The sequence below is a fragment of the Sceloporus undulatus genome, chromosome 4 (genome assembly GCF_019175285.1).
Source record: "Sceloporus undulatus isolate JIND9_A2432 ecotype Alabama chromosome 4, SceUnd_v1.1, whole genome shotgun sequence".
NCBI lineage: Eukaryota > Metazoa > Chordata > Lepidosauria > Squamata > Phrynosomatidae > Sceloporus > Sceloporus undulatus.
The window spans coordinates 167,643,192-167,656,182 of record NC_056525.1 but is presented as its reverse complement, the minus strand read 5'-3'; the positions used below and the strand labels follow the sequence as shown (position 1 = coordinate 167,656,182).

Here is a 12,991-nt window from a genome sequence, read left to right as displayed (position 1 = left end):
AGTGCCATAAGAAAATGGCAACTTTCAGAATTCTGTCCTTCATTTTGAACAAATAACTTCTTCTCTGAAACAGATGTAATTGAATTGTCATACAACAAGGCAATATTTGCTCACCCTATGCAAACACACACAGATTGTGAGCAAGACTATATTAATTCTTCCAAAGAATACCAAACTGCAGCATACATAATGGATGTGTCAGAAATGATAAAACCAGAGAAGCCAACATTTCCAGAACATTATAGGCTTTTTAAAAGACAAATCCAAGCTCAAAAATGTGAGTGTGGAAAAAAAAATACAGCAGTAAATTAAAGGCAGCCATAAAAGCAAATTATAAGGAAAAGAAGATAACAAATGATGCATATGTTTTGAACACACTGTACGTGGGTGTAGCTATGAGCAACAGATAGTGGGAGAGCATAAACATTCACAGTTTCCAGTGCCACCAGCTAACCACACACTGAGTGATGGAAGTGGGCAGAGGATAACTGGGTGAAGGCGAGGTGCTGCTGAAAAGAAGAAAATTAGATAAGAGAGCCTAACAATCCCATATCTATGTGCAAGTTTAGACTCAAGCTGGAGGGAAAAAGTAGATTTAGTCTGGCTGAATGAAGTGATTATGGGAATATTCTTATTACATTGTGTTAAGGCGACCGGTATGAAGATATGAAAACATGAACCTATCAGGTTGCCTTAAAGTATTCTGTCCCATCTTTCTACTCCTAGTGATGGTAGAATTCCAGGGTCTCTAATAGAGTATCCTACCAGCCTTAGGGCCCAAAACGTTTCAGCGGAAGATGTCAGAGATTACATTTAGGACCTTGAACGTTCAGGACATTTCCCATCCTCAGTGGTGGATACAGGCTGAGTCCTCCTTGTCTGGAATTCCAAAATCCCAAATACTCCAAAATCCAAAATTGTACACAGGGGTAGCTGAGATATTTACACCTTTGTTTTCTGACAGTTCAACGTAAACAAACTTCATTTCATCCACAAATGTATTAAAACTATTTTGTATAAAATTACCTTTAGGTTATGCGTTTAAGGTGTATACAAACATAAATGAATTTCATGATTAGACTTGCCTCCCATCTCCAAGACATCTCATTATGTACACCCAAATATTCCAAAATCCGAATAAAAAAATCTTAAAACCAAAACACTTCTTGTCCCAAACATCTCAGATAAAGGAGACCCCACCTGTAACTAAAATGTATCACTATAGGGAGATTTCTCAAGCCCTTCCCCTGGGATGATAAATACCTGCCATCCATTTAGCTTTCTCCTATTGAATAAAAGACAAAAATGTATTTAAAATGTATCCCAAGAGATAAGCACTGTTGTTCCAATGTTATGACATTTCCCATTAGGCCAGTACTTAGGGGACCTGGGGACCCAGTAAAATCAAACTCTCATTACACACATCTATTGCACTAAGCTATTTTTCTTTTGCTTTCAAACCCAGTTAGTGTAGAAAAAGAATTTGCACTCACTATCATAGGAAAAGGTTAATATACATCCACAATGCCAACCAGTTGGGTTGAGCTGCATAGACTTCCAAATTCAGCAAAGCAATACCACATAACTTAAATCACAAGTGTAGTGATACAACATTCTGCTTTAAAAATACTGCAGTATTATTGCATACTTATACTCTTCCTCTTTCTCTGCTAAAGAGCTTGGAAAAGATACTACAACTCCTAGAATCTTCCGGCCATTCTTGCTGGAAGATTCTGTGAGTTACAGTCCCCAAAGGTCATTTTTCCAAGCTCTGGTTTGGGATACCAGTTAAATGTTAAATGGTTTCTGTTAAATTCAAAAAGAATCGTTTAAAAAGGAAGCAGGTACTAGATGTGAATCACAAAATGCTTTCTTAACAAAGGCCTGAGACAGATGGGCCGAAAGGGCGTGTTGGTGGCAATACTTGGGTTCTGGACCGTGCAGCAACCGCACAGTCCAGAACCCTAGTATGTAATGGGGGCGGCCTGATGGTGGTGTCCCATCCACATGGGCGCCGCCATCTTGACGTAAGGGGTGTGCAGCATCTGCATGTTGCTGTGCATCACTTACTTTATGAGTGCGCCAGTGGTGCACTCACGACATAAGCTGGGAACCACAAAAAGAACCCAGAAGAACCGGGTTCTTTTTACTCTGGAGGGATGTCACGCAGTTTGGCAGCTGCGGTGCCCCTCCGGAGTTACAACGGGCACCTCCAGACCACCATTTTCAGGCAGTCTGTACCGCACCAAAGACACACCTTACTACTTAAAAGATGCTTTAAAAAGAAGACATCCCTAAAACTGAATTCAAAATGGATACATAAATTAAACAAGTTAAAAGATGCCTAGGGAACCGTCTAACTAAAAAGATTGCATGTACAGCGCTGTGTAAATTTACAGCGCTTCATAAATAAAGGTTAATAATAATAATAATACAAGGAAACATTAGCAAGCCTTTTCCATTCGCTATGGCTTAATTACTTATTACATGTGATGGGGTTTGAACAGACCAGACAGTTTAAAAATAAAAACAGTTTAAGCCACCTTGAAATACACTTTATAGGTGTAGAGTAATTAACAAGGCATCTGCCAAAGAAGCTCCTTTTTACAAAGTCTTTTTACATCTGGCCAGCCCCCTCTCTTTTCGCCCTTTAGCAGCATCAGCACTGAAGGATGGTGAAGGTGGGCTGGAGAAAGACAGAATTTTGGTGCTAAGTTGCAGCAGCATGTCTGCAGTAAACAGTGCAATAAAGCTTCAGTTGGAAAAGAAAGAGATTTTGCTCTATTGATCCTATTTTAGCTATCTCTGCTGCATACAACAGGCAAGATAAACAGCAGCTGCTGCCTGAATCCTTTACTGAGCATGTAATATAGGCTTCTATAATGCTCTCTACATGGAGATGACCTTGAAAGGTTTTCGGAAGCTGCAACTAATGCAAAATGCAGCAGTCAGACTGGTTTCAGGTGTACATTTTAGAGGATGCATGGTATCAGTCTTGCAAGAACTGCACTAGCTTCCAAACTGCTCCTGTGATAATGGGCTCTTCCATTATCTGGGCAATACAACTGAAATGTATAGTCTCCCCTCCATGTAAATAAAGACTTAATGATGTGTTAGGTTACATTTATTGAGGTCATCATCACAGAAGAGTCATAGAGATCATGAGAGACAATTGCCCAATGGGAATTGCCAGTAGAGCCGAAGTGCGAAGCTTCGAGATGCCTCTAAATGAGGGATATACTGTAAAACCCCAGGATATCACAAAGCAGGAGAGAGAACTTGGAATTGAAATGCTTGCCACACCTAGGGTGTCATGCCTCCCTTCGGACAACGAAGCAAGACATATCACAGCCAGAAAAGAAGCCTAACAATCAGTTGAGTTCTCCAGAAAAGGAGTTAGAAAAAAGAATTCCCAAGTCCCTGGGAAAGACGCAGGCTTCAGCATCTGGCACAAACTCAAACGCCTCCCCACAGTCAAAGTGAGAGGCTGCACATGCACAGCTGTGAAACACACTCTAGAAATACACAGGGACATAGCCAAGGGGAGGTTCTTGGGGTCCGGACCCCCGCTTCCATTAGAAAAATGAATGGTGTGTGCTGCTGTGCCGCCGCACCCAAGCCCCATTATAATGGTGGCACTTAGTCTGGACCCCCCCTTCCTAAAATCCTAGCTACGTCCCTGAAATACAGTCTGCAAGATGGAAGTGGCTAAACAGGCTAGCTTCCTCCATTTGAATTACTGGAAGAACACTTGTAGTTTACCTCTAGACCTCCATCAACTGCTATGGTGACTGTGCTACCACACTACTCTTACTTGGACTGTGTTCTAGTTTATGGCCTGTCCTTGGACTGTTTGTAACTGGACACCTCTTGTTCTTTCAACTTCTGAACCTCTGGCGCTCTGCCCAGTGGTGCAGAATGAGACTAGGGTATAGGGCAAGTTCTGGTTGTAGGCTGGGCCAATTGAGTCTGGACACCCAGTCTCCCCATGAACATCCACCACTCAGATTCTATTGGTATAGTAAGTAGAATAGGACATCTATAGTTAGGCACATTAGGGAAATTAAGTATATTTTTAACCTCAGCTGAATATGACCTAGGCTGTTGTAACTCAAGTAACTGCTTAAAGGAAGGTGCCTTCATGATGAGATATCCTTTCGCTATCTAGATTACTTGATTAGAATAAAGCTTTCTTTTAAAGACCTCAATTCTTCCCACACTCTTTCATGTACCTTTTTTTGGTGTGTGTACCCTTACATACATAGGATCCTCCTCTCCCACAGGGGAGGGGGAAGGGAAAGCCTCTGCAGAGTCAGAGGAGGAAAAATCACAAGTCAAGTTCTGCAATAACTTCCCAGTGAGTTACTGGTTAAGGGGCGGTTAAAATCAATGGATGGTGGCAGCTCTGCTAAATTATCTTCAGGGTCTCATCTTCTACTTGGAAGAAGGAGGAGGAAGAAATTCAATTCAAGGTGCTGGTGTTGATCTATAATGGGGCCTCCTTGCACACTAACCTGCCAGAAATTTGAGTCCTTCATAGGAGGCCCTGCTGCATGAAAACTACCATAACTATGAATATTCATAAAAGTGTCTCACATACATGTTCTGGTATTGCCAGAAAGAGTTTGTAGAACCTTGCAGAATCCTCTATATTGTCCATTTGACTCATTCAACTGACATATTTTACTTTAGCCATCGAACCCTACTAAGATGCATATCTGTGAACCAAGCCTGAGAGTAGGTCCTACTTGATATCCACACCAAAGCTTCCCAGACTCCCAGTTTAACTGCCGAACTGTGTCACATATTATGAAGTTCAATATCAGTTGCTGAACAGTTAGGAGGTTAGTCGTACTTCAGGACAAATAAAAAGGCTGCAGGATCTTTACCTGCAGAATCCAACAAGGAAGAAAAGCCAAGGGTGAGATGGGTGTAAGTGACACTGTTAAAGGCTTTTGCTCTTTCCTTTCTCGAACTATTCATTGGTGTGGTACATATTTCTATTCAAATGGAAGTAAATTCAAGGAAGGTTTCTCAATAAATCAAAGAAAGGTTTCTCGGTAAAATACTCTTCAATACAACATTATCTTTAGAAACACAAAGGATAAAAGGCCCAGCATAGATCCTATAAGGCATTAAACAGTTCAACAAAATGCTTCACTCATGACTAAATGTTCAGAATCAAAAACTTCAAAGGATTTGGAAACTTCACTAGAACCTGAAATGTCCTCAGGTTTCCCTGTAAAGAACAAACTCTCTTCATCATAAGGTATGTGTCACTAAGCTGCTTTTTTTTAGCTCACTGGGGACAGGGAATGTATCTTTTGATTTACCTCCAAGATTCATACCATATATTTCTCTTACTGCATATGTATAAAGAACAAGGTAACTACGTATTGCTTAAACAAGTCCTCTCCAAGGAAAATGTTTTGTAACTTTATTCCTTTTAAAAATAATTATTTCTCATAGCTAGTAAGTCTGACATCACTCATGTCTATTCAACTTCTAGCCATCAATTTTTTTTTGTCCGAAGACTGTTGTTTTTACTGTTGGCTATTTGCCCTATGCCTTGTCATGATTTTACCAACACAACAAACTGCTATCTGGTAGCTGACTAAACAGTGACAATCAAGGACATTTAATTTTAGAATTTGGATACAATCTCCCCCCCCCCCCCAACTATACATTTTAAAATATATATGGGGTGAGGAGATAACTAGAAAAAATATTCATACATTTCATCACTCTTCTTAACCAGTTTCAAAAATTCCATTTATCTAGCTTTGGTCTTCTTGATGATTGTGATTATAACCATGTAGGTTTATGAATCAACCTAAGAAAATAACAGTGGGGTCTTAAAGCAAGGATGAGCAACCTGTAACTCTCTACATGTTGTTTGGTCTAATGAACCCCTGCAATCATAGCCAACAGACAGGAATGATGAGAGTTGTAGTCCAACAACAACTGAAGAGATGTAGATTGCTTATCACTATCTAAAAGAAAAGAGTGTACAGTGTGCCCGCACCATACGCATTTTTCACCTTGTGCGGGGGGTGGGGTGGGGTCTCGAACGGATTCCCCTGCATAAGGTAAGGGCTGTTCGACACTGGAACAAACTCCCTTGGAGTGTAGTGGAGTCTCCTTCCTTAGAGGTCTTCAAACAGAGGCTGGATGGCCATCTGTTGGGGATGCTTTAATTTAGATTTCCTGCATGGCAGGGGGTTGAACTGGATGGCCCTTGCAGTCTCTTCCAACTCTATGATTCTATAAGGGTCCATTGTATTATGCTGTGTGTGTGTGCGTGCACACACGCACGCGCACGCATGTGTATGCCTTCAAGTTGCTTATCAACTTATGGTGACCCCATGAATTTCATAGGGTTTTCTTAGAAGAGGAATACTCACAGGTAGTTTTACCAGTTCCTTCCTTTGAAATACAGCCTACAGCATCTGGTATTTATTGGCAATCTCCTATCCAAGTACTAACCAGTGCTGACCCAACTTAGCTTCCAATATCAGATGAGATCTGGTGCCTTTAGGCCTAGTATTTCATCTCTTTCATGTGTGTGTGTGTGTGTGTGTGTATGAACATCATGGGATGCTATACCAAGTTATACAACTGATCTACTTATTCCAATACTACCTACTCTGAGTACCAGTGACCGTCCAAACTCTCCAGAAGAGATCCTTGGAGACAACAGAAGTTGGTAAAGCAACCACCTGTGAAATTGTTCCCTTCCTTTTTACCTCTGCCACAGTCTTATGAAAAGGATTCTGGAAGGACATACCTCAGCAAGCATTCACTAAAATCATTCATTCGAAAATCATTCACTCATTCATTCATTCATCCATTCAATTTATATGCTACTTTCCTCCTGGTGTGGGACTAAAGGTGGCGCACAAAGCTAAAAACAAGATCAGCTAAAAATGTAACCAAAAAAATTAAAAGACAATTTTAAAAATCAGTACATTAAAATAATTACATTTTAAAGAAGTACCGAGGTGACTCACCTGCTGTAAAAGTGCACTGGCTACTCAAAGTTAGCTATAGCTAGGTGTTTTAAGAATGAAGATAGCTAGGTTGGCTTCTGAGCCTCCCCAGATTACTTGCCAGTGGCAAATGTCCTTGTGAAGGCTTCCTGCTTCAGGATATCATGAGACAACCCATCTAAGTTAGTTAGTGCAAGGAAGATGTTTTCATGGTCCATAGCTGGAGCTGGAGCTGGAGCTGGACCAGGCAAGTAGTGGATCTGCTAGTTCCAAATCCAGGAAGTTTATGAGAAATCCCTTTCCCAATCAGAGGATAGCATTAAGGCTTTTCATGTTGTGTGACAAATGAGCCACACATCAAGGCACACTGAAGCAACTGCTTCAGACAGGTAATTTGGGAATCCTATGAAAGAGCAAGCCATTCACTAGTTACTGAATCCTTGTGGGATCTTGAACATCAGGTACCAAAATAATGGTTGACTTGAGCAAAGTACTGAGCAAACAGTATTTGCTGCTCTGCCTTTGGCAGCAAAATATTGTTGGCTGGCCCTGGTTATGGTGCTGAGCAGGAAGAAGCAGAGCCAGAGAGCATTCCATTTCAAATTGCATGTTAACATCCTTAAGTTTTATTTAATACTTTTCAGGCCACTTCATACAGTCAACTGATTCTATAGGCAAAATTTATTTATTTATTTATGTAATGGTTTATTTACAGTATTTATATATAGTCTCCTAGTTCACAATGGTTCCTGAAGAGATGCACATGAAACAAAAGCATTTTAAACAATACAGAGATATTTAAAAAGAAACAAACCACATTTAAAATCTTCCAAAAATCTTTTAAAACAGTCTCAAAATGATCCTTACAGATAATCGGAAAACAAACCATTAAAACAGAGCAAGTGCAAACCCTGCAACCCAAGACCGCCAACCATTTGTCTTAGAAGTTGATCTCCATCTCAAAAGCTATGTGGAAAAGCAAGTTTTAGCTGCCCACCAAAAATTCAAAACAGATTGAGCCAGCCTAACTTCCTTTGGCAATGAGTTCTATAATTGGGGTGCTGCCACAGTGAAAGCCTTGTTTATCATGCCTAACCTTGCAAGGTGTTGGGACACTCATAAAATCATAGAATGATAATCATAGAATGATAGAATTGGAAGAGAAACAAGGGCCATCCAGTCCAACTCCCAAACCATGCAGGAATACACAAACAAAGCACACCTTACAGATTACCATCCAACCTATACTTAAAAGCCTACAAAGAAAGACACTTTATCATACTCCAAGGCATCATATTCCACTGTCATAGAATCATACAAAAATAGAGTTGGAAGATACCACAACGCTATCCAGTCCAACCCTCTGCCATGGAGGAAATCTCAATCAAAGCATCCCCAACAGATGGCCATCCAGCCTCTGCTTAAAGACCTCCAAGGAAGGAGACTCCGCTACACTCTGAGGGAGTGTGTTCCACTGTTGAACAGCCCTTATTGTCAGGAAGTTCATCCTAATGTTGAGGTGGAATCTCTTTTCCTGGAGCTTGCATCCATTGTTCCGGGCCCTAGTCTCTGGAGCAGCAGAAAACAAGCTTGCTCCCTTCTCAATATGACATTCCCTTCAAATATTTAAACAGGGCTATCATATCATCTCTTAACCTTCTATTCTCCAGGTTAAACATCCCCAGCTCCCTAAGGCGTTCCTCATAGGGCATGGTTTCCAGACCCTTCACCATTTTGGTCTCCCTCCTTTGGACACTCTCCAGTTTCTCCACATCCTTTTTAAATTGTGGTGCACAGAACTGGACACAATATTCCAGGTGGGGCCTGACCAGAGCAGAATAGAGTGGCACTATTACTTCCCTTGATATAGACACTATACTTCTATTGATGCAGCCTGAAATCGCATTGGCCTTGTTAGCTGCCACATCGCACTGTTGACTCATGTTCAACTTGTGGTCTACTTGGACTCCCAGATCCCTTTCACACGTAGTCTCATTCAGCTAGGTGTCACCCATCCTATATTTGTGTATTTCATTTTTCCGCCCTAAGTGCAGTACCTTACATTTCTTCGTGTTGAAATTCATTTTGTTAGCTTCGATCCAACGTCCTAATCTATTCAGGTCATTTTGAATTCTGATCCTGTCCTCTGAGGTATTAGCTGCTACTCCTAGTTTGATGTCATCTGCAAATTTGATAAGTATGTCAAACAGCTCTTATGGCCATGAAGTTTTTCCTTGTGTTTAGGTGGAATCTCTTTTCTTGTAGTTTGAATCCACTGCTCTGTGTCTTAGTCACTGTAGCAACAGAAAACAAGCCTGCTCCATCCTCAATATGACACCTCTTCAAATATTAACATGACATCCACTAATTTTCTCAAATTACAGGCAGGCTCATATGGAAGGAGGTGGTATTTCAGATATCCTGGTCTTAAACTGTCCAGTGTCGTTCCAAACCAGCACCTGGAACAGAGCCTAGAAGCAAACTGGAAGACAGTGCTCGAAATTGTAAGGCTAATGTTATGTGGTCCCTAACAGGCACACTCAGCACCAATTTGGCTGCTGCATTTTACCCTAGCTGCAGCTTTCAAATGTGCTCTATGAGAATAAGTGTTGATGGTACCAAGTTGGTGATGTTTTTGGATTAAAACAAAAATGAAGAGGGCTCCTAGGATGATCTTTAGTAAGGAGCTCTGGCTGAAACAGTCTTTATCTAGTTTGAGCAAGGCGTTGATCTGTGCAACAGTTCAACCAATAATGAATTGAACATATTTATGTTTCTGTGGGGACATGGTTCAAATTCTATTACAGTGGATCCTTGTTATACGCTGGGGTTTGGTTCCAAGATCCCCCATGTATAACAAAATCCGTGTATGCTCAAGTCCCATTAAGTATAATGACATAGCAAAATGGTGTCCCTAATAAAAAATGGAACATCAAGGTAAATTTATACTTTTTTGGAACATTTTCAAACCGTGTATGCTTAAATCCGTGTATAAAAAATCCGTGTATAAGAAGGGCCGACTGTACTAGTACTTATACTAGTACTAAGTAAAGTAGACTCGCTGAATCAATGGGAAATAGACAAATCAACACTAATGTAAAATCTGCTTAGTGTCAGCTTCTCATTTAGTTGGAATTAATAATTGGATTAAGGCTAATATACACATATCATATAATATACATTAGTCTCTAAAACAAAATTTGTATCTTTCTATTGCACAAACTGTAACTGATTGAGGCCAACATAGCCTGGCAACACATTCTGGGTGTCTGAGCATTTCCAGTTAACTCTTTAATATGGTCACTGCACCATGCAACACACAAAGGGTTTATCCACACCAGTGGGAATCCCTGTACTCAATCTGTAGCATCTACTGCTTGGGCACGTAACACTGCTCAAGATTCGCAGGCAATGTGGAGCATTCTCTGAAAATCTTTGGAGAAAATTTTCACCAGAGAAAAAAGAACTGCTTTTTATCCCACATTTCACCGGAAAATCCAGATCAGCAATGAGGATACGGTTGTGTGGCCAGAAATACTCTGCACTGTAGGACACATGACCGTTGTAGGACCACCCTTTTCTTTCAAGTCACTCCAGTCTCACCATGGTGAGTGTGGCATTATTGGAGTCACTGAGGACCAGGAAACTGTGCTGCAGCTAAAAGCTGAGTATGGCGCTTTTCACAAGTGTAGCCAAGCCCAATAGTTACTCAATGTCTTTAAATTGCCAGAAGTCACTATGACTAAACACAGATGGGTGGATACAAGAGTATGCACTGCAAGACTGTGCTAGACTGTGAAACTGGTTGCGCTGGAAGTTTTTGCTAACAGAGATGTCAAAGAAGCACAGGAGTATACATACCTGAATTAACCAGCTGTTGCTCCATAACTCCACAACCTAAGACCTCCAGCCATTCACCTTGGAAGTTGATCTCCATCTCAAAAGAAGGGTGTGTAAATGGAAAATAGCAGTCCACCCATCTAACCTGAATCCCTGGGTCATTGTGAAAAAGACATAAGCAAAAAAGAGCAGATGGTTAAAAGTTTATTGCTCCCTATCTCTTCAGTAAAGTAAAACTTGCCTTTTCATTAATGTCATCAATTACATTTATGAAAAATAAAAAGCAAACAAGCTAATACCCAACACTGTGTGTGTGCGTGCACATGCACATGTGCGTGCGTGCACATCCATACATAACTCTTGTAACTTGTGGAGATGGAGCTGTGGATGGGACAGCCATGTGTTCTCTAATATGAAAAATAATTTGTACTGTTCAGGCCCCATTTAAAAACAAATCAGTCACTTGTCAAACACCAGCAACCACCTGGCATGGCAGGAAAATGAGTGAAGATCATGGGCAAAGCAAGCAATTTTGTTACGCCCAGTAACTGGAAATGACTAACTGCTCCACAGAGATATAACTAAATCTTTTTATTGTTATTATTTTACCATTCTTTTTTAGCTATTACCTTAATGACCACTTTTAGCAAATAAATCTTCATAGCATTTTGCACTATTGCAGTAACCCACTTTAAGTACAAAGCTATTCTCCCCTGATTTGTGCCTCCATATGAATATTTTATAGAGCTGTATAATGAATAAAAACTATATATATATATAAAGTTCTGATATGTTTCTAATATATACATGACAAGCTCCATTAACCAAATGGCATGGGGAAACTTACAGAGAGAGAGAGAGAGAGAGAGAGAGAGAGAAGAGAGGAGAGATGCTGAATAAGATGATCTGATAAGCAGAGAAGTAATAGCCTCGCCTTGAGCCACAGGTAGAACTAAGTGGCTCTGCTTTCAAAGCCCAATTTTAATTCAAATTAATAGTTCTCAGAAAGCCAGGGCAAAGAAGAGGTAGGCTGGATGACAAGATGGCAGGCACCAGACCAAAATGGAAAGGAGGAAGAAGTGGGTGTTCACAGTTGCACAGGGGCCAGTTTCTTCAGAAGAAGGAAAATATTTGCCAGATGAAGAACAGAAAAGCCAAATAGCTATAGAGCTGATAAATCAACATTACAATAAAGAGTGTCAAAAGAATTTTGACTCAAATGACTCTTCATGTAGTGTTCTATAGCATGTTATTTAAAATAGTTTTTATAGTATTAAAAATTGTTTTATTTTGATCAAACATTCCTCAAGGTATCCAAGGTGGTATGCATTCTCAGTCTGGAATTTGGGGATCCTTTTTTGAGGAGCAGCTAATCCCAACACCACCATCAGGAAGTTCCAGAGAGACAGGACCAGAACCACTGCAGCACACCAATTCCCAAATTCCCCAGGTGTTCTAGACGGATACCATGATAGATGGTATTGAGTACTGCTTAGAGGTCCAAAAGCACCAGCAAGGATACAATCCCCCTGTCAATGCTCAGGCAAAGAGCATCCACTAAGGCGACCATAGCAGTCTTCACTCTGTATCCTGCTCTGAAGCTGGTTTGAAATGGGTCTAGATAATTTGTATCATCCAAGGCTGCCTGGAATTGGAAGGCAACTGCCCTCTGATCACCTTCCTTAGAAAATGGAGATTTGATACCAGTCTATAGAGGTTTAAGTCCAGGGGGTCCAGTGAGGGCTTTTAAAGAAGTGGTCAAAGCACCGCAAAAAGTGCAACTCAAAGCATTTATAAATAAAATAAAAAATTATTTTCTGGTGATCTGCACAATCTGATTTTCAGCAAAAGGAAGTCACATAAGGTTCATCTGCCTTATTTCAAGGCTAATAGCATTTCCGGGAGGTTTCCAGAAAGTTGTTAGCCTAGGAAACAGGGTGTGTGTACCATAAGCATCTCCATTTGAAGAGAGAAAAAGGCAAGCAGACAATTTAGCCATGAATTTAGTAGCAAAATGAATTGGATTGAGGTGAGGCAGGAAGCCACAAAACTGGATGGCCAGTTATGTTCTCCATTCCTGTGATTACACAATGGCCCTTATGCTCCCCATTCCTGTGATTATACTACATGTTTCAAAATGCCTCGAGGTTCTCCACTAGACT

General features: G+C 40.6%; 1 protein-coding gene across 7 annotated transcripts in view; it reads right to left on the bottom strand.

Moving 5' to 3' along the window:
* The window catches only part of FARS2 (phenylalanyl-tRNA synthetase 2, mitochondrial), a 282,840-nt gene that overhangs the window by 182,660 nt on the left and 87,189 nt on the right, over positions 1-12,991 (bottom strand). For all 7 annotated transcript variants that reach the window (XM_042463950.1, XM_042463948.1, XM_042463954.1 and 4 more), the window contains one exon: positions 10,851-10,982. In XM_042463950.1, coding sequence (XP_042319884.1) covers positions 10,851-10,982 — 132 coding nt within the window. The remainder of the gene's footprint in view (positions 1-10,850; positions 10,983-12,991) is intronic.